We start from the raw sequence: 22,322 nt of genomic DNA, 5'->3' as shown, positions 1-22,322 counted from the left end.
CTAAAGACAAAGTTGTCCTGTAGAGGTTGACTAAATGGGGGATCCACTGACTAAGTAAGCTATTCCATACCATCCAATTTTTAGGTTTCCCAAAAGCTGATTTGCCCCTGATGGGCACAATCACCTACTTTTGCTTTCGTGCATTGAGTGGAGAGCACTATCATCTGTTTCCTGAGGAGCTGCTGAATCCAAGATATTAACCATGTTCTTAAATCAGGCGTGCAATGTCTGTAGGGCTAAAAGGGCTTTAGGTCCCTTCTTTCGTGTGTCTCAGCCCGGGCTGCTGCAGCTCCAGCTGCTGGGGCAGATAAGTGCTAAAAGTACTGGCTTTAGGTGATTCCACTTATTTCTGTACTGGTTGGGACATCAAAATACTGGTGCTGCCGGTAGACATCCTGTCAGCTGGCAATCCGAATCAGGAGACTGAAAGTTTGTTGCAGGATCAGCACTTCATTTATTTACTCCATTCTCAATCCCTGATTGATGCCATAATAGCAATAGTTTAGCTTATATCTGAAACCCTAGGGCAGCCGTCAATTCAAAGGTGAGTTACTCCAGGTGCCTGGGATTACATCCTGCATTCAGACAACTCACTCCTCATTCTCACCCTTCACTTTTACGATCACCCTGCACTCACAGCAGTCCCACAGCACTCACACTGCTCACCAGGCACTCAAATTCCTTCACCCTCCTCCTACCCTGCACTCACACTTGCACACCGCTCACCCTGCACGTACATGACACTCCACTCACTTGTAACTTTCACTGCTCACCCTACACTCACAGTGATCACACTGCACTCATGCTGTTACCCTGCACTCATACCATTCACCCTGCTCCTAACCTGCACTCATACTTGCACACCGCTCACCCTGCACGCATATAACACTCCACTCACCTGTAACTTTCACTGCTCACCCTACACTCATAGCAATCACACTGCACTCACGATGTTACCCTGCACTCATACTGTTCATCCTTCACTTACCCTTCAATCACACAAGCACACTGCTCACCCTGCACTCACAGCGACCACACTGCACTCATTCTCCTTGCTTTGAACTCAAGCCGTCCTCCCTCACCTTACCCTGCGGTCACATGAGCACACTGCTCACCCTGCACTCACAGTGAATACACTGCACTCATGCCACTCACCAATTACTCACGCTTTTCAGCCTGCACTTACACGATCACACTACTCACCTTGCACTCATTTGATGCTTCACTCACCTGTCACTCTCATGGCTCACTCTGCAATCTTACTCAAACAAACACATCAATCACTATGCATTAATTCCTCTCACTCTGTTCTTTCACCTGCACCTAAACTCATCTGTCACATCACTCACCCTGCAGTCACTCCTCTCACCCTCTTCTCACACTGTCACTGTGCCCCCACAGCCGGTCGCTCCTCTCCACTGCTCTGCCTGCCTGTCGCTGCCTGGCACCTGCCCACCCTGTGACTACCGCCTGACGCCACTCACCTGGTTTCACGCCGCCGCCGCCTCCTGCCTGCTGCCTGCTGCTTCTCAGGTACCGCCTGTCGCTTTCCTGCCGCTGCTGCCCCTCCTCGCCCGCTGACCGCCGCCGCTGCCCCGGTCACTTCAGCTCCGTTTTCCCGCCGTTTCCGCCGCCGCTGCCCCGCTCTCCTCCTTCCTGCTCCCGCCTCCGCCTGCAGTCCCGCTTCCCCTCACTGCCCATTGGCCAACCCGCTCCCGCCTCCCAGCTGACCCTCCCTCCCGGCTCCTTATTTATGACGCCCCCTGAGCGACCGCGCGCAGCGGGAGCGCCGAATGAGCGCCGAAGGTGGCCAAAGGTAAGCCCGTCTGCGCCCGTCTACGCCTGGACCGCGCCCAGCGCCAGACCCCCTGGCCCCCGCGCCCGCCAACCCCCCGCAGGACCTACGACTTCGCTACGCTCATCGCACTCAAAACCGCCCGAGCCCCCGGATGCTACCGAGCGTCCCCGCGACGCACCCATGGACCCTTCGTCTGCCGATCCTGCAACTTCTCCTGCCTCCAAACAGGCACCACGCCCACCAAGACGGACAACAGCAACCACCTCAAGTGCATCCTGATCAACACCCGCTCTGTCCACAGACACGCCGTGGAACTCTGGAACCTCCTCGACACCGCATCTCCAGACGTCGCCTTCCTCACGGAAACCTGGATGAACGCCTCCTCAGCCCCCGACATCGCCATAGCCATCCCGGACGGCTACAAGATCATCAGGAGGGATCGCAACAACCAGACCGGAGGGGGCATCGCCATCGCTCACAAAAGCACCATTCGCATCTCGACTGACTCCACCGACGCATTCAACACCGCCGAATACCTGCACTTCCAGATCCACACCGACCCCAAGACGACCCTCAGAGGCACCCTCATCTACAGACCCCCGGGACCACGCGCACAGTTCTGCGAAGACATCACACACTTCATCAGCCCTCACGCCCTCCCCTCCGCCGACTACATCCTCCTCGGGGACCTCAACTTCCACCTGGAGAACAACAACGACCGCAACACGACCACCCTGCTGGACAACCTCGCCAACCTCGGACTCCAGCAACTGGTCAACACCCCCACCCACTACGCCGGCCACACGCTCGACCCCCTCTTCTCATCCAGCAAGCACGTCACCTTCAGCCACTGCACCGGACTCCACTGGACTGACCACAGCTGCGTCCACTTCAGCTTCAAGAAGAACACGGTCCACCACCACCCGAAGCAGGTTCCCCACAGAAACTGGAGCAAGATCACCGTCGACCAGCTCACCACCTCCCTCAGCCAGAACCCACCGGTCAGGACAACGGACCCTAACACAGCAGCCCTCGACCTCACGCAGTGGCTGACCTCCTGTGCCAACGACCTCGCCCCACTGAAGAACCCACTCACCAGGCCCAGAAGCAAGAAGGCCCCCTGGTTCACCGACGAACTCAAGGATTCCAAGAAGGCCTGCCGCACCCTCGAGAAGGCCTGGCTCCTCTACAAGACCACCGACAACATGACCGCCCTCAAACTCGCCACCCGCAGACATCACCAGCTCACCCGCACCACCAAGAAGAAATCTTTGAAGGAACGACTGTACAAGAACGCCCATGACAGCAAGGAGCTCTTCAACATCGTCAAGGAGTTCTCCAACCCCAGCACCGGCAACAACGACATCACTCCCTTGCAGGACCTCTGCGACTCCCTTGCCTCGTACTTCCACCGCAAGATCGCCGTCATCCACGACAGCTTCGGCGTTCCACCCCCGCACCCATCGACCGAACCTACGCACCCCGCCACTATCCTCCAGACATGGACCGAAGTGACCCCCGAAGACACGACACGCATGATGAACACCATCCACTCCGGATCTCCGACCGACCCATGCCCCCACCATGACTTCAACAAGGCCGCCTCTACCATCGCATCCCACCTCCGAGACATCATCAACGCCTCCTTCGACACAGCCACCTTCCCGGAGAGCTGGAAGCACGCCGAGCTCAGCGCACTACTGAAGAAACCAACAGCGGACCCGACCGACCTCAAGAACTTCCGCCCCATCTCGCTCCTTCCCTTCCCTGCCAAAGTCATCGAGAAGGTCATCAACAAGCAGCTGGCCGCCTTCCTCGAGACGAACGGATCCCTCGACCCATCGCAATCCGGATTCAGAGCCAACCACAGCACCGAGACCGCCCTCATCGCAGCCACCGACGACATCCGAGCCCTGCTCGACAAAGGTGAAACTGCGGCACTCATCCTCCTTGACCTCTCCGCAGCATTTGACACTGTCTGCCACCGCACCCTAGTCCAACGCCTCAACGACACCGGCATCCAGGGGAATGCTCTGGAATGGATCATCTCATACCTCTCCGGCAGAACACAGAGAGTACGCCTCCCTCCGTTCCGCTCTGAGGCCACCGAAGTCATCTGCGGCGTCCCGCAAGGATCGTCGCTCAGCCCTACTCTCTTCAACATCTACATGAAACCCCTCGCTGCCATCGCACGCCAACACAACCTCAACATCATTTCCTATGCCGATGACACCCAGCTGATTCTCTCCCTCACCAGAGACCCCGACACCGCCAAAGCCGGCCTACACGAAGGGATGAAAGATGTCGCCGAATGGATGAACATCAGCCGCCTGAAGTTATACACGGACAAGACAGAAGTCCTCATCCTGGGACCGTCGCCCTCCGCATGGGACGACTCCTGGTGGCCCCCGGCCCTGGGCACCGCACCCAAGCCAACGGACCACGCACGCAACTTGGGCGTCAGCCTGGACTCCTCCCTATCGATGACCAGACAAGTCAACGCCGTCTCCTCATCTTGCTTCCACAACCTCCGCATGCTCCGCAAGATCTTCCGATGGATCCCGACCGAGACCAGGAAGACTGTCACCCAGGCCCTCGTCACCAGCAGACTAGACTACGGAAACACCCTCTACGCCGGTACAACAGCCAAGCTTCAGAAAAGACTTCAGCGTATCCAGAACGCCTCCGCCCGTCTCATCCTGGACGCCCCCCGACGCAGCCACATCTCGAGCCACCTGAGAGACCTGCACTGGCTCCCTGTCAACAAGAGGATCACGTTCAGACTCCTCACCCACGCACACAAATCCCTCCACGACCTGGGCCCAAGGTACCTCAACGACCGCCTGACCTTCTACACGCCCACCCGACAGCTACGATCCGCGAACCTCGCCCTCGCCGTCGTCCCTCGCATCCAGAGAGCCACCGCCGGAGGAAGATCCTTCTCCTACCTGGCGGCTAAGACATGGAACTCCCTGCCCGTCCACCTGCGGCTGACCCAGGACCACCTCGCCTTCAGGAAACAGCTCAAGACCTGGCTGTTCGAGCAGTAGCAGACCCCCTCCCCCAAGCACCTTGAGACCCTTCCGGGTGAGTAGTGCGCGATATAAATTCCATGATTGATTGATTGATTCACATCGCTCACTGTGCACTGATAGGTACTCCTTTCATTCAGGCAGCTCACCATTCACTCACATGGGCACAGCCGTCACCCTACACTCACACCATGCAAATAAGCACAGCACTCACTCTGCACTCACACCACTCACCTGCACTTCCTCTTCGCATCCTGCACTCACACAGACAAACCTCTCAGCCTGCATTCCATATAGGCAATCTGTTCATCCTGCCTGCACACACCACTCACTCTGCAGTAACTCCTCTCACCATGCACTCACCCGTCACTCTCACAGACCACCCTTCATTTTCACCGCTCACCCTGAACCACACACAGGTACACCACTCACCCTGCATTTAAACTGCTCATACCACCCTGCATTCACTTCTCTCACTCTGCACGCACTCCTCTCACCCGACACTCACATGGGCCCTCCTCTAACATTGCATTTAGCTCACCCAACCCTCGCATTGGCACATTTCTTACCCTACACTCGCACCACTCACGCTGCACTCCTTCATACTATTCACCATCACCAAGCACTTAAATGATCATACCTCTTATCCTGCACATATGAAAATGACACAACTCTCAAGAATATAAACATATTTCTATAAAGGCACCCACAGAATACCTGCTCTTTCCAAAGTAGTAAATGCCTACTAAATTCCATCCGCAACAACGGGGCTGGTGCAAGAGGGGAGAGCGGACTGAGAATGTGGGAGGTACAAGGTTTGGCACACAATCCTCAATCCAGCACCATATCCAAAGCCTCAGCCCTACAATGGGAGGCTTTGAGGTGTGATTAAGGATTGTGAGACATCTTCAGCCATTCCTAGTTTTCCATTCACCACAATGCTTCATTCTGGGACATGTGGTGTTTCTTTACATTGTAAGTTGGGTCTCAAAAACCCAAAATGCAAAGTGTTACATTATAAAATCCATGGTTGCTGAAGAATTCAAGCATTTTATTAGATCAGTTGGATGCTGTGATATTACATGTTGTATGTAGATTAGTTATTTTCCAATACTGTAACTGTTTGATCCACACGTGAAACCAAATATAAGTCCTGTACAGCTATTTTAAGGAAGTGCACTTTTTATTCACATCATACTTGTACCAAAAATTGACAAGGCAATATATTATCATTTTTGGATAGCGTGTACAGAATATGTTTTTATTAAGCTTCACTTAAAGGAAAGGCAGGTATAGCAGAAGCAGCCGAGCAAGCTAATCTAACACAATAAAAGCAGATTGACTAATGGAAGTGTGAGTGGCAGTGTGTCTGTGTGTGAGTGTGACAGAGTACTTATGTAGGAGAGAGTGCAAGACATATAATGAGAATGTGTGTGTGAGAGAGTCTGTGAGTGTATATGTCTTATGTGTGCAAGTGTGCTTCCGGAGATTATTCTTGCCTTATTGACAAGGGCACTAACAGCATATGGATGGGATGTGTTACCTATGGCAAACTGCAGGCCCTGATATGCTTCTATGAAGACACCATCATTGGCTGAGGGGACTTGAACTGTCTAACTGAGAAAGCCAATTGCCCAGTCATACCCAACGGCTGGGACACAGAAAACACGCCGCCACACATGATGCATGTGATTCTTAGCATATTGGGTACCCCTGACATGACATGAAATTCTGTCACTGTCATATTGAAAGTACTCCTTGGCATAAGGGGTTCACCCATGAAATAATGATGACCTTGGTATAGTGGAAGTCATTTCTGACTTAAGACATTTGAAAAAAATGTGGTCTGCTATGAGGAAAGGCCAGGTTTCCCTGTTGCACCATGAAAGTACTGGAATATTTCATGGATGCCCTATAAGGGTCTGTGGTGTTTTAGCAAATTTTATCCCAAACCTTTCAAAAACATTCTCAGACCAGAAATCTACTCTCCCTTAAATCATCTACAAGAAATCTGTTAACTTGTTTTTGCTTGCTGGAATTTGGGGGAAGTATCACACCTCACCAGTAACATAGATCTTTTCCCTCATATAATGGCTAAGAGGTTAGCTCTGACCCCATTTCTGGAAATGCTTGTCCTGCCCAATTGCTGGGGTCAGGACTGCTGTTAGGGTGAAGGGACTAATGCAGCTGCACCTGGCGTTGACTCTGGTGGGGGCGCTGAATTTTTTGTCTAGTGGCTGTTTTGACTCACTGCAAAGTAGCGCAGAGGGTTAATGTGCCTGTTGCAAAGAATGCGTACCATGCAGGTCACACAACTGAGTGTGAGTGAACTGTGAGTTACACTATAAAAAAATGAAATGTACATCAGAGAAAGGCTAATGAAAGATGTAGTGCAGTATTGGAGAGTGGTAGTGAGGGAATACTTTGAGAAGGATGTTATAAGAGCGGAGATCACCAAAAAAGCCTGTGGTAACTGGTGCCACCAGTTCTCGAGCTGGCCCTGGCTGGGAGTCTTAGCTCCCCCACAGTTTGGGTCTAGTTGCGCCCCTGTCTTAAATGCACAGACGGCTAGACAACTGGTAACCAAGCTCTACTCCTCCATACAGGCCGAGCTCTCAACACTAAGGCCTAGTACCAAGGTGCTGTGGGATGTGGACCTGGCAGATCTAATTACGGATAAGGAGTGGCCTTAATGTTGTAGCAAAATTGAGGAGCTATCTCCGTCGGCATATTTACACCGGACATACCATACTCTCCTCAAACTGATCACTCACAAATTACAGGCCACTCCAGGTGTGTAAGGTGTAACGCACTATAAGTGGGCTTCCTGCACCTGAACTGAGCATGCCCACTGCTTGCTAGCTACTGGGGCAAAGTATTTCATGTTCTCGGAGCTATACTAAGGTCACGCCGTGTGACGGTTCACATTGATAGCACTACTGTTGGCAAAGAGGCGTGTGTCATGTATGATGGGTAGGGATCACATACCTACTTTGAGGACCTGGTAGCATGATATGATACACTACAATGACCAACTGGAACTCTACTCTTCCACTATTCTCCATTGTGTCCAACCCAACAACATGTGGGGCCCATTGCAAGCTTACTTGTTAAATCATGAAATCAATGTCATCGAAATCCATTAAAAATGTGGCCCAACATGCAGAATGTGGGAGGGATGATTGCGTGATGGGAATGTACATACACATTGATTCCTGGACAAAAGCTCTAAATGTAATAGTACCCGAAGCGCCATCTTGGCCCCATTACAGCTTTGATTAATGCCTTTGTGCTTTGGAGGTGCCATCCTTATGTGTGAAAAAGATGTTCTGGGAAAAGAAGGATCCTGCTGGACTGTTAATGTATTAAATGACATGCTGCCCCATGTGTTAAGGTGCTGTCATTTACTGCAGGAAAGTGTGCTGTTTTGCATACAGTTGATATAACACAAAAGCTAATTGAAACATTTTCGTTACAAATGGTTTAAATATGTCAAATCTTGAAATTTATATAACTATCAATGAAGCAAATAATACTGTTGTTAAAATTAATATGGGCATCACTGAAATTGGATATGAATCACATTGAGTTGCATAGAGTACTGAATGAACTGGATAAGGACGTGAATGAATTGGATATGGTGAGCTGTGTGTATAACATGTACTGAAAAGCACATGACACTGACAGCCAATCACAGTGGACTTCAATGCAAGTTGCAGAGCTCACTTGTGGTCCTGCCCCCACCCTTGCACTCCTTCCCATAATTCTTTGCAGTACTTCTTTGTGCACGCAGCACGTGTTTCCTTTGGTAGGCCTCCCTAATTGTGCAGAGGCTTTTGCTCGAAATTGGCACTGATCAACTGCGTGCCAGTGCCCAACAGCCACTCCACTCAACAAACCCAGCCCCTCCCAGACTTCAGAGCCCTGCAGCCCCGGTGCTCCGTCACAGCAGCAAGAACAGAAATTCGGACTGCAAGCAACGGGTATGTAGACACAGAGCAGAGGCGCAACTAGAGCCAAATTTTAGGGTGGGAAAGCTAAGAAAATTTTTCGAGGGGGGCTGAAACTTTAAGCAATAGGCACAGTGGAGCTGATTTACGGGGGAGGGCGGAGCTGAATATTTAAGCAATAGGCAGAGTGGAGCTGCTGGGGCTCTTGGAAGGGCTGAAACAACAGCGAGGCCTCATTAACATGCAAATGGTCTTTTTAAAGACCTGTGAAGTGCTCGGGCGCGGCTGTGTGTGTGCCGGGAAGCTCTCATATCCCGGGCTGCCACACACGACGGGGGCAGGGGCGTAACACAGGCCCCCGCAGCCCCCGCGTTGCGGGGGGCCCCCGCGCTCCAGGGGCCCCCTCACTTCATCATGAATAAAATGGTGCGCAGTGCGCACGCATGCCCGGACTCTTGTTAAATTGAATGGTGCGCACGGTGACGGGACACACGCCTGGGCCCCGGACGGGCCTCTGAGCCTCTTAATTAATTAAATGGTGCGTGGGCCCGGCCGGGCCTCTGAGGCTCTTTCTATTAAATGGTGGGTCAGGGTGGGTGCGTGCGGCCACGTGGGTGGGGCAGGGCTGGTGACAAATGCCCTGATTGAAGTTGTCTTGCGCATTGAGCATGCGCAATTTCAAAGTGCGTAGGAGCGTGGCATCCCAGGACCCATTCTAGCTCCTATGCTACAGACTGAGAAGGACTGTCCGACCTGCCATTATTTAAATTAATTTATTACGACCTACCATTATTCAAATTAATGTATTACTAGCCCCCCCCCTGCCTGCCTAACCTTGCCCTGCCTTCTGCTGCCTGCCCAGCCGCTCGCACCTACCTCCGAAGCTGCAGGCGAGGCCCGCCCAGCCCTCTCCTCCGGTCAGGTGAGTCTGCGTCAGAGCCTAGTAGACAGGAGTGGTCCGTGGATGGTGGTGAGGACTGTCGGTGGGAATCACAGTGGGTGCCGGGGTGGTAATCGGATATTTTGGAATCAGGTAGGGCTTCATGGTGGGGCCCTGCCGGCAATACAAGTAAAACATCCACCTCTCTGTCATGCAACGGATTTTCGTCACCTCTGACTTTGTGACGGTTGCCCCCTTCACCTCTCTGTCATGCAACGGATTTTCGTCACCTCTGACTTTGTGACGGTTGCCCCCTTCACCTCTCTGTCATGCAACGGATTTTCGTCACCTCTGACTTTGTGACTGTTGCCCCCTTCACCTCTCTGTCATGCAACGGATTTTCGTCACCTCTGACTTTGTGACGGTTGCCCCCTTCACCTCTCAGTTATGCAAGTGCTTTTTTTTATCACCTTTGACTTTGTGACGTTCCGTCTTGGAAAGAGAAGGAGGCCATTTAGCTTAGGCCCCGGGCCCATCAGCAACTATCCCCGCAGAAACAATAGAAAGCTCGCCTTAACTTGTAGAAAAAACTAATCTTCCTGAAGGGGAAAGTTACAAGCAATAGGACAACTTATCAGGGTGTGTAGGCATTTATTGTCGAATAGTGTAGTTTGTTGAAAGTTTATTCTAAGAAACATTAAGTCAGTTCAGAGTTCATTATTGAAGCACTGTTCATGACTTACAATAAAGTGTGGATTGGGCTCCGTGGGAGCACTGCGCTGAACGTGGACTTTTTAAATCTGCAATATCTGTTTGACTGAAATGCATATACATTGTGGGCAACTGCAGCATTTAGAGTGAAGACAGACAGAGATTGAATAAATTGGGGCTCTGGAAGGAGCGCAGCAGGCCAGGCCTAGCAAGCAATTGTAGAAGAGTCCAAGTGAAAAGGAGGGGAAAGAGGCCAATTAAGTTCTAGATGTAAGACAAGAGCGGAGACATGTGCGCACACAATTGCAAACTCCAAGTTTAAAGTGTGGAGAGATTATTAGAATGAGGCACATGTCAAAGGCGGCAGATAGATGAAGCGGCGCCTGATATAGTACACACTTGCACATATTTGAAGGCTTAAAATCAATAAAATTATCGTTTAAAATTCCACAGGTTTATTTCCGCAACTGCACTTTTTTGTCTTGGTCTTTTCCCGCCCATGTCTCGATTTGTCATCGGCACGTGCGTCGTGAATTCACTACCCTTTTTAATAAAAAAAAAAAATACGGATTTTACTTTAAATTTTTACTCACTCCAACATGTATCATAACAGCTAGTTCTAAAGTCTTCCACTAAAAATCATCCCACTCCAGCCGTCTCATTCTAAGTACAGCAACAAAGCTGAAGGTGAGCAGAATCGGTGTTTGTGGCGCTTGATTCTGTTTTCTGAGGTTAGGCGATATTGTGCTTGCGTTCCTGCAAAAATTCTCCTCAGGTAACACTCTGAGGAATTTGTTTGAGAAAAGCAAAGCATACAGTGGCATACTGTGTGCTTCTATCAGCCAGGAATGCAGAAACGGCATATTATTTCCCATTCTTACAAAGAAAACGGAGGCAGTCGATAAAACCACTCTGGATATTACTGCGCAGTAATGCTGTATCCCCGGCAGATCTACCGGTCCTAGTAGGTAAGGCTAGGTACGTCATAGCCTCAGTGGCGCATACAAGTCTCTTCGCCACTCTGCTCTCACCTCTTTTACTGATTTGTCTTCCGACTTGAGAAAAAGAAACCTTGTTCCATGAAAGCAGAATTTTCTTATCTCAATGTTTGCTTATGGTGCAGGTGGTTGGTGATTCCTGAGCGGCCCAATGACAGCAGGCAACCTGAATTCAGTCATACTTGGGAAGAAACTTGCATTAGTGCACCCAGAAGAGTTTAGTATAGATTTGCAATGTTTATATAGCGCTTACTACCCTTATGTCGGGTGCTAAAGCACTTGTCTAGAAGAGTAGCATGATACACCATGTGGGGTGTGTGGCTGGAAATATGTTGTCTTTGCTTTGATCCTATGTAGGAAGTGTTTCAGTGTCGTGCATGAGGTACTGTTATCGTGTATGGAACGCAGCCCTTAACAGTGTGATGGATGAAGAATTGTGAGACAGAGGCGCACAGTTTATGGTTTTCAGTAATCTGGTAGCTCTATAGGTCCCTTTATTGTATATTTTGATGATCATCGTCTGCTTAGCTGGTTACTTTACTTGATTGTCAATTCTGAGGTATGTTGTTTAAACTTTGTGGTACTGAGCAGGCATAGGTATAGAGATTCCCACCCAGATGTGCAGATGAATGTTGATGAGTGGGTCTCACACTGGGTATACTACGAAGAAAGTTGCCTTAGGAGAGCAGAACCACTCCCCTGCCATCATTGTCACTATTCCCTGCTCATCACTCCAACCGCGTCTTCAGCCAGCCTGCCAGGGCTACCTTGCCATCCTGGACCATTCGGGACTTGTTTGCCTAGAGCAGAAATTAGTGAGTGATCAGCAAGAAGCACAGTAAAGGCAATATCTAAACAAATATTGGCAAATCCAATAGGTATTGCCTATGAGAACCTTAATCAATGGTTCTAGCCATGATGTACATAATACCTGAAGCTATATAGCATGTCTTTTTAAAAAGAGAAAAAAGCAACACCCAGCCCAGCCATGTTTTTTTGTAGGCACACACCTAGAAAATGTTGCTTTCGCTTTTTTTAGTTTGCCGGACCGAGTTGGATCTGTAAACCAAAAAAAAGTAGCATGGGTAGGGTAAGCTACACAGGGGAAAGGGAATTAATTGGGTGCAGGGAGGAACAAGGACAGAGCAACACTGAGGGGGAGCAACAGGAAGGGGTGTGCAAAGCAACTTCGTTGCGTGAAGCAACACAGAGGGCGTAGAGAAGGAGCACCAATGGCAGGGGAAGCAAATGGAGCGAAAGAGGAACATGTGGGAGCACATGGATGAGAGAGAACACAACGGGGTGGTAAGGCGAGCAGCATATGGGTGAAATGGCAATGTGGAGTAGTATGAGCACACAAGGGCATCACAGAGGAGAATGTGGGGGGAGCGTACGGGTAAGGTTTGGGGGCAGGGCTTAGAGCATGGCCAAGATGATGGCATTGAGTGGGATTGAGATTTTCGAGGTGTGCATCCACAGCGCCTGGTGATCTTTGAAAGTGGTAGGGTGTAATACCTGTTAGGAGTCAGTGGCTGAGTCAGGCGCATGTTGGTGGTAAGTAAGTAATCGTAGGGTCACACAAGGAGTCAGTGTTTGAGTCGAGAGTTGGATACTCAGGATGGTGAATGATCTTCGACAGGTAAACACAGTCTCAGTGTCAGAGCCAAGAGCTGGACACAGGATAGTGAGCTGTCTTTCCTCAGGTCACCCAGAGTAAGTGACTCACTTAGGAGTTAAATCACAGCAGTGAATGTGCACTGCTCAGGTCACCCCCAGAGGCAGTGACTGAGGCAGGCACACACAAGGAGTAGGAGAGCTATGGTCAGGAGGTGGACACATGGGGTTGTGAAGCTTTTGTTAGATCACTCAGAGTCAGTGGTAGATTTTACCCTCCCCTGGCTCGATGCTCCTGCTGATGTGTCCAGTGTATGAAGCCTGCGTGGATGCGGATGGGCCCCTGAGCAGTTGTTTTTCTTGCTCTGCCCAGGGAGTGCACTGCCCGATGGTTTGGAATGACTGTTCTGCTCTCAAACCCCTGCAATTTTGTTACCTACGTTCATCCCCTCTCCCTTCCCTCCACTGCCCCCTTGATATGGTGGTATGGAGTGGAGGAGGCCCTGGAATATTTAACCTGCTCCTTAACACTATGGATGGCTATTAATGGCAAGATCCCGCAGATGAAGGCCTTATGCTAACAGCAGACCTTGGTGAGTGTATGCACTCTGACATGCTGTGCTTCTGTATTCTGAGGCTGGTACTGAGTGCTGCGATGTTCTCAAACTTTCTCAGAATATTACCAGGGGTGGAAAGCAGGCACAATACACTTGAATACTTGTACACCAACACTGGCACTCCCACATGCGCACAGACAGACGCACACTCCCACATGCTCACAGCATTCAGCACAGAGGCACAAAAGCTCTCGGCCAACTAACATTCCTTTGTAGTATATCCTGTGTGCCCAGGAGCAAAGAAGATGGCACACCCTACATCACTTGTATAGGTTGATTAACACCATGGGGTTTGATTGGTCCCTGGGCTGTTAACCACAGTGTGATGCAAGGCCCATCCTTTCACCATATGAAATGAGCCATTGGTAGATAATTCAGCCGGGGCCTAGCTCACTGACACTCAGGCTGTGACAGCCACATCATCAGAATTGCATCGCAATGTGACTTGAACCTGGCCCGGCCCTTGTTTAAACATCATTGGTACGGGTACTCTCTTTGGCCAAGGAGAAGTTCCTGTACAATAAGGGAGGAAATTGAAAAGGGCCAGTACTCAGTACTGGTGAGTACCAGCGCATTTAAAGCACTGACCATAGCTTGTTACCTTGAATGTAGGGTGTGCAGGACCACAAGGAACACTGCACTCTCCTGTCCTCCTTTTGCCTACATCATCCAAAACCTTTCCCTAATAAACTGTCAAATATATTATTATATTCACAGGCAGACACATTTTCATGAAATCAACAGTCCATGATTGGTGCATGAAAAACCCTCTCCCAAATCCTGTTCATGAATGTTTTGTAACAATATGCTTCTTACACTGGTCCATGAAGGTCTCTTCTCTGTATGCTGCTCACCACATTTATGCAAGTGTCTGTCTCTATATACTTGACTCACAGACCTCGTATAGGGTTAGTTAAACGTTCACAACTTGTTAGAGAATTTTACAGTGCAGTCCCAACTCATGTATCTGCTCCTGTTCACAGCCAAATGCAACTACTTTGAATTGGTAGTGCCGACCAACCACCATAAATCGCAGGTACTTTTGATGCCATTCGTGTATGGCCAGGAGAAAATAAGCATCCTGTAGATCTGGTGATATAAATATTCCAGACGAACGATTGACAGAAGAATGTCCAGGCAAGAGCTCACCCCGAAGCCTTGCTTCTTTAGAACTTGTTTAGTGCCCTCAGATCCAAGAGGAGACACCACTACACATATTTTTCGCTGTCATTCTGAATGTCTGGGGGTGCGCTGTAGAGTCAGCCCTACACCTGACCCTCTAAGTGCCTGTTAAAAAAATAATATAGAGGTGGCACCTTCATGTCCACTTGGACCAGCCATCCCAAGAAATCACAAGAAGTCATCTTCACAACTGCTATAGAGGTGACAACCTCCACCCATTCTGATCCACAGACTTTGCAAACTACATGAATAGAACTACTTTTACATTTCACTTGTAGTCAGTCAGCTGTTTATAGTCCAAGTATTGAGTAAATAGTGAGTAAAATGTCTGTACACCCCAAAGCTATTGATGGTATTTGTTTTAAAGTGGTTATGGCACAATATTTGTTTTTCTGCGATATTTGTTAATGGTTGCAAACATGAGATTGCTGACCCTGTCTCACTTTCGGGTTTCAGATGTTGTGACCCACAGGATTTCAGAACAACTTGATTGTCCAAGCAAATGTTTCAGTAAAGGTTGGAACAATTATACCTTTATCTAGGCATGATTTACTGGCTGTTCTCAATCACTTCCAAACGATCTTATATATTGGAGAGTTGGCGCAGTAGTTTGAGTGGCCCAGTCCTTGAAGTTTTGGTAATAGAATGTGGCTGAAGAGGCAGAATGTTAGAGGCCATTCTGTAAATGATGGCATGATAGGTCTAAATACCCAAACAGACATCATCAAACAAAAGTACATTCTGAAATGCCTATTGTTGGTTATTTTTAGACATGCGGGACTGGATAAAGAGAACTGTTTTTTTCTGTACACGCGATGACCCTTTAAGAGCCTGATCACTGTAACCAAACTGGTGTTGCTCTAGGTAAGGACGATGTTCTGCACTGGATCAAGGACAATTTGAGTGTTAGATCTTCAGATTCCAGAAGGAGATGGGCCACCAAAAAGTCTTGTAATTGCTTGTGACACTACGGATTTTTTGAGAGGTCCACAGGGGTGCCAGTTTCCTAACACCAGTGGGCGTAGGTATTCTCTTAGGTGGATTATGAGTGCCAGCTGCTTGAACAGTATGTGTAGATTAAATGTACTAGTGCTCCCCATGCATTGCTCCCACAGCAGTTTTGCGGGCACTTTGCAGTGAACGGTTCTGAGGATGCTTGAACAGGAACCTCTGAGGGTGGGGAAGACAGGAATGCACTGGCAGTACTTATAGATGAATGGTTCAAAGAGAGGAAGCCAGACTGCATTTCAACTGCTATCTCTTGCTGTGAATTTGACAGTTGTATCTTGAGATTAATAACTGCTTTCCCACATTTTGATCATGTTGAGGTCATACAACTCCACAACTGTAGACATTTGCGAGGCAAAATTAGGGGGAACAGACAAAATTGAGCTACATCAGAGGAAGGCTGGACTCTGACAAGCAGGGGCAGAACAGGAGACAGGCAGGGGTGAGAGGCAAGAGCAAGAAGCTTAGAGCAAGGAGCTTAACAGTCAGAGGCAGAACAGGACATTGGGGGAGACATGGGACACAGGCAGGGTTTGGCAGCGAGAGTGGCAGCACTAGACACCATTGAGGGGCAAAGAAGAGAGTAACGTTGTACAATGGTTGCTTCTGATGATTCTCCAGCAAACAGCGCCGAGGCAGTGGATTGAAACTTTCTAGTTAATTTGCTGTCATTTTGTAAAAGTGGCAGAGTGACAGCTAGTCCGGTTGGGCCACTCTCATGCAGTTGAACAGTGGCGTAACACAGGCCCCCGCAACCCCTGCGGTGCGTGGGGGGCCTGAGCTCTAGGGGGCCCCCTCAGCACAGTACTCTGGCCGAGAGCTGCTGATTAAATACGGAGCAGGGGCCCCCTCCCAGTGCCTTGCAGGGGGGCCCCCTCAAGTTTCGTTACGCCACTGGACGGGGGGGGGCTGAAGCCCTGAGTCCAATGGGTGTTGCGCGCCTGGTCCTCATAGCACAAACTCAGAATATCGTCAACATTCAACAACTGCACTTTCGACAGACTCCCAACAGCAATTTCCACGCACTAATGTAGTTGTGAGTCATCATTTCAGAGAAAGGCGCACAGTACTTGATCCTCGGGCAGCAGCACCTGCGTGACAGAACCCTTCTATCAGCAGGTGCACAATGCCATCTATTTGGCATAAACACTGCAGTCGGCAAAGTAATAGCACTGTAATTTACCACAGAAACACGCACCATGGAAACCCTCTGATAAATATAACAGCAACACACCGTTCTCTCAAGAGGGCAATGCTGCGTCATAATGACCTACCTGGATTGTGATGGAGAGATAGAGAACATTTACTTCGGACAAGTAAAGGAAAACCAACCACTCGAGGAAAAAAAAAGAACATAAGAGTCTCTCGGACCACCCACCCATCCCCATTACACACTACAAAGATCTCCCAGGACAAAACGTGTTCGCGCTTTGCATTATTGCCCAGAAAACAGTTCCATTCTAAACATTCAAGATGCTCTCTGCTAAAATCACGGGATCAAACACCAAAAACCGACAGGCGCAAACCACTGATGTTTTTCACGTTTCACTCAAGGAACTTTCGCAAGATAGAAAGGGCGCTACGACTCCCTGAAAAACGGAGGATGGCGCTAGCACAGGCGTAACAATAGTCCAAGCAGCGCCTGCGGTGCGAGGGGCCCGAGCTCCCGTCTCCCTTCTGGCACTGTACATGGTTGGTGTGCCCCTGGATTGAGAGCTTCTGACTTGGTCCGGAGGGTGGGTGTCCCTCCTCCATGTTTGGTGGGGGGGGACACCTAAGCTCCCTTACGCCGCTGGGCGCTAGTCAAATGCGAATAACGAACTCAACGTGACATTGGCCCTCCAGCATCTGTGTACTTTCACTTTCAGATCTGGCGGCTAGAGCGTGCCATTTTAGGGAGTGTGGCTGTAAACACGTGCATAGGTGTTCAGTTGTCCAGGCCTGCACAGCACGTTGATGGAAGGCCTCGGGGAAAGGCGATTTTGCCTATTTCAAGATGATAATTATTTACACTGCAAATCGTATGAATAGGTAGTTAAATGTGATTGGCGTGGCATGATAACATCTATCATGTTTTAAACAGACATTTATGAAAAACAGTAATTTAATTTCTATGATCCGTGGAAGGCAGTTGCCACAACACGCTGTGAGTGAATGTTAATTGCCTTCTCAGTTGCTTAATAATGCATGAAACGCATACATCACTTACAGACGCACAGACCCACCTCTGCCACACACACGGGGGCTGAAGCCCTTTGACTCCAATGGGTGTTGTGCGCATGCTGACAGGTGTAAACACAAACGGCAAATTCAGTTGTACACTAACGCTTACGACTGGATTTCGATTAGGGACCTCTTTCAGTGTTTTTAGTCGTAAGGGATGAGAACATTCCCTTTGTGATGAAGGACACCCTTCGTTAGCCTTTTCTGGCATGTGCGTCGGATAGCATAGATATCATTATCATTAAAGTACCTGAAAAGAAAAAATATATTTTGAAAGTGTGCAGACGGAGACATGCTTGGAGCAGGAAGTGACGAATGAATGATGGAGTTCTGGCATACGTGGCGTCCTGCAGGTCTGTACTCGGATGCCACCGCAACACAGCATGCTTTTCTCAGCGCTTGGAAAAAAAAGTCGGCGACTTCTTTTTGGCCTATATCATACATGCCAACATTTCAGAAGACCTAAGTGGGAGATTTAAAAAAAAAATCAGGAGAATGGGGCCTTAACCGGGTTACTGTCGTGTATGGGCTTTGGAAGTGTCCTGCAGCAGCATCGGACATTTGAAACGCAAAATGCACGTTTTTTTTCTTATCTTTCAGAAGCATGGAGCGCAATGGCAGGTAGAGAGAGGGTGATCGATGCAAGAGTTGTGTACTGGCCTGGCAGGTTGCTGGCAGTGCATACACCCCCCCCCCCCCCACCTGTGCCCTTCCCCAGGCACACACACAGCCGCCCCAGAGTACTTCACAGGTCTTTTAAATACCATTCGTATGTTAATGAGGCTTTGTTTTGCTTTTTCACCCCTTCTAGAGCCCCTGCATCACCACTCAAACTATTGCTGGAAGAATTAGCACGTTACACAAAACCAAGCTGTGTCAGCTGAAACCCCCGAGGAATCGGGTTTTGCTTACAGGAATCGGGAGGCGGGAGACTAGCCTTGACATCGGTAGTCTGAGATCTGAGATCCAAAATCTTTTACCACTCCAGGTACAGTACTACAGATTTGGATTGCTAAAATACTTCCCAAGCCAACCTGGAATTAATAAAAGCAAACCCTGAAAACGTGTTTATCTCTTACTATGAGCTCCTCAGAAAGGTATAGCTTTGTCCAGATTCAAGGGAACACCCATTATAAGGCCAAAAAATAGCCTTTCAGGCTTAGAGTGCCAGATAATTTATGCCAAAAAAGGAAGCAAGGAACTCTGGGTAGTTCCCAAGCAACCCCACTCCACGCTTTTTTTAATATAGATGCTAACTTGATATGTTACTTTGTCATTATGTAAGCTCATTTAAATGTGTGTATATTACATATTAGATCAAATGCCAAACGTAAAACAACACATTGACAAAGGCAATGCTTGCTTTCTGCCAGGGCCAAACTAATGAAAAAACCTGATGACAGTTAAACAATATGGTGGAGAGGGTAAATAGCCTTTATTTTGCAACCATGACACTTATGATACAGCCAATTGAAAAGCCAGTAGTTACAATTCTTCACATTGTAATTCCTCTTTCTTATTTTTCAAAGCAAGTGATTGTCTACTACCTACATTTCCAGTAATATGCAGCGTACCTAAGTCACAATAATATAAAAGAAAAAAATAAATGGAAGCAACTGCTTACTTAGACTTTTTCAAATAACATCAAAAGTTGTTTGACAATTGAAAATGTGCAGTACAGCACAGTTCTCCACAGAGTATTGTTAGCAGACATCAGAGGTTCAATATTTATTTCAGGTTTATTTACAGCCATTCTGAATTGCTTTGCTAGGAAACAAGATGTGAACAAAGTGGATTCCTTAAAGGTGTCCCTACCATATTTTTTGACAAATGGAGGGCTGCATTTTCATTCTTGTATTAAATGTATACATTTCAACTACACATGGAATTCTGAGAATGCAGTGTTTATTTTATGAAGGGTGAAGTTTAACTGCATCTTTCTAAGTCACACGCCTCTGAATGGTGAATCAAGGAGGGAAATACCATTTGTTTTACCACATTACATGTTCAAACCTCGAAATATGTGTACTTATCTCTTGCTCAAATTTTGCCAGGTTATTATACTTGGCAAAAATCGTGCAGGGAAAATCCTTGTGGGTGGGGTAATTTCCATTCCTTATCTAGCTTGTTATTTGTCAGATGATATGAGTTTTTTACAGTGTTATTACATACTGATATGTTCTTTTTTCCAGATCTCACTAAAAAGATGGCTGCAGAGTCAAAGGTAGTGTGTGACCTTGTCGATAGCCTTTTAGCTCAGCCATCAATTTTGGAGGCAATAAGCCAAACTCTAGATGTACCAAGGAATCCTCAGACCCATGTTAGGTCCAATCAAACCTTTTCAGGAAGTAGTAATGCCAATACTAACAGTCTAAGCATATCTAGATCAAACTACAATACACGATACAGAAACAGAGGACAAGACGTGGACGAAGAAGTAAGACACGTTTTTTCGAGAGGAAGGTGTTCTTCAAACCCAATGGAATCTGCTAAGTCAGCCCAAGAACAGTCAGAAACACGTGTGCAAAGTTCTGTGACGCAATCGCCAATATTTCACTTTACACGCAACTTTGGAAGACAGAATGGTGAAAGGATGCAACAGCCAAAATATACTCGGAGGTTAGATTACATATGATATACTATTTCATTGCCTTCATTGTCTCCCAAATAATTTTGTTCAAATAAATTTCACTATGAGTTTCACTTTAAATTGGGTGTGTGGCCTACAAACCACCGGGGTGGTGGATGCTCTCCTTCCTCAGACCCAGAATCTCTCACTTGCCAAATGTAGAGTTTCTTGTTGTGTCAGTGATAATTTACCAAAAGAGCTTACTTGAGAGGAGCACATTTGGCAAAAATGCAATGGGGTGCTATGCAATAGTTACCGTACAGCATGTTTTTGTTTTATTTGAAATAAACACTTGAATTTGTGGATTCTTATAATTTGTTTTAAATATATATACTCATATGTACACACACACACACACAAATAGTGTATATATATTATATATATTAGTGTATATATCTATATATATATATATATATATATATATATCTCTATATATATATATATATATTCACTGAAAAAACCATAGGTTTCACACATGTTATAGTTAGCGGAAATTTTACTGATAAAAAACCAATGAAATTCCCCCGTTATAGTTAGTGCAGGAAACTATAACTCACGCGACCGCAATCCTCTGCTGATGCTAATACTGTATTTAGACACTTATTTGCCCATGTCTTCTTCCATACATTTTTAGCTATACATATATTACAAATATTTTTTTTTCATAAAGACACATATGTCATCAGCAGAAGATTGCGGTCGCGTGAGTTATAGTTTCCTGCACTAACTATAACGGGGGAATTTCATTGGTTTTTTATCAGTAAAATTTCCGCTAACTATAACATGTGTGAAACCTATGGTTTTTTCAGTGAATTTGCAAGGTTTTTTAAATGCTAATTCCTAACTATAACGTGTGTGAAACCTATGGTTTTTTCAGTGAATTTGTACGTTTTTTTAAATGCTAAGTTACTTTACGCCATTCGAGGCGTGCGCGCCCACTTAACGCAGTTCGTTCCGTGCACGGTTTTTATCAACTTTAATAAGCCCTGTACATTTGGTGGCCTTCGGCCACCAAAAGCACAGGGGGTGGGGTCAATGTGGATAGTGTTTTTTTTATTTCGATTTTATAATTTCATGTTGCCAAAATTTAGTTTTTTTTTACCTATTAATAAGCCCTGCACATTTGGTGGCCTTCGGCCACCAAAAGCACAGGGGGTAGGGTGAGTGTGGATAGTGTTTTTTTTATTTTTATTTTTTTACCGTACGCTTACGGTAAGCGTACGGTAAGTGTACTCGGCGAAATTGCCGAAAAAAAAATAAAACCGTTTTTGCTCTTGGGGGATGTTTGGGGACTCCCTCAACATTACTATGTGGGAGGGAGTTGTCAAAACAGCCCCGTAACATGTTTTTGGCCATCATGTTTGATAAACAACACTCAGTGCGAGAGACAAAATGGCGGACGCCGCTTCCTGGTTTCGGCCGATTCGAATGTTTACTAAGATCTAAGAGCCAATCAGAATCGCGCTCGCGCACGCCACCGTACGCTTACGGTAAGCGTACGGTAAGCGTACCGTAAGCGGGCTCAGATATATATATTGATTTAAAGGCTATTTTCTCAGAATCTACTGAACAGATTTACACCAAACCTACAAAAGGCACTTCCTTGACCTAGGGACTACCTCTCTGCCAAATTTCTAGTAATTCTGTTCAGCCGTTCGGGCTGTAGCTCGTTCTAAAGGT

At 47.7% G+C, this 22,322-nt stretch overlaps 1 protein-coding gene across 5 annotated transcripts in view; it reads left to right on the top strand.

Annotated features, from left to right (window-relative positions):
* The first annotated feature begins 8,613 nt into the window (after window positions 1-8,613).
* LOC146817991 (uncharacterized) overlaps window positions 8,614-22,322 on the top strand; it is a 32,554-nt gene continuing 18,845 nt past the window's right edge. For 3 of the 5 annotated variants that reach the window (XM_085611463.1, XM_085611467.1, XM_085611466.1), the window contains exons 1-3: window positions 8,614-8,813; window positions 18,825-19,001; window positions 20,206-20,632. In XM_085611463.1, coding sequence (XP_085467589.1) covers window positions 20,220-20,632 — 413 coding nt within the window. In that variant the 5' untranslated portion in view covers window positions 8,614-8,813; window positions 18,825-19,001; window positions 20,206-20,219. Of the gene's footprint in view, window positions 8,814-9,518; window positions 9,703-18,824; window positions 19,002-20,205; window positions 20,633-22,322 lie in introns of those variants that run through there. The other 2 variants (XM_085611464.1, XM_085611465.1) reach the window with 2 other exon arrangements.

The sequence above is a fragment of the Triturus cristatus genome, chromosome 6 (genome assembly GCF_964204655.1).
Source record: "Triturus cristatus chromosome 6, aTriCri1.1, whole genome shotgun sequence".
Taxonomy (NCBI): Eukaryota; Metazoa; Chordata; class Amphibia; order Caudata; family Salamandridae; genus Triturus; species Triturus cristatus.
Note: the sequence above shows the minus strand (reverse complement) of the source record. Positions and strands in the feature narration are given on the sequence as shown.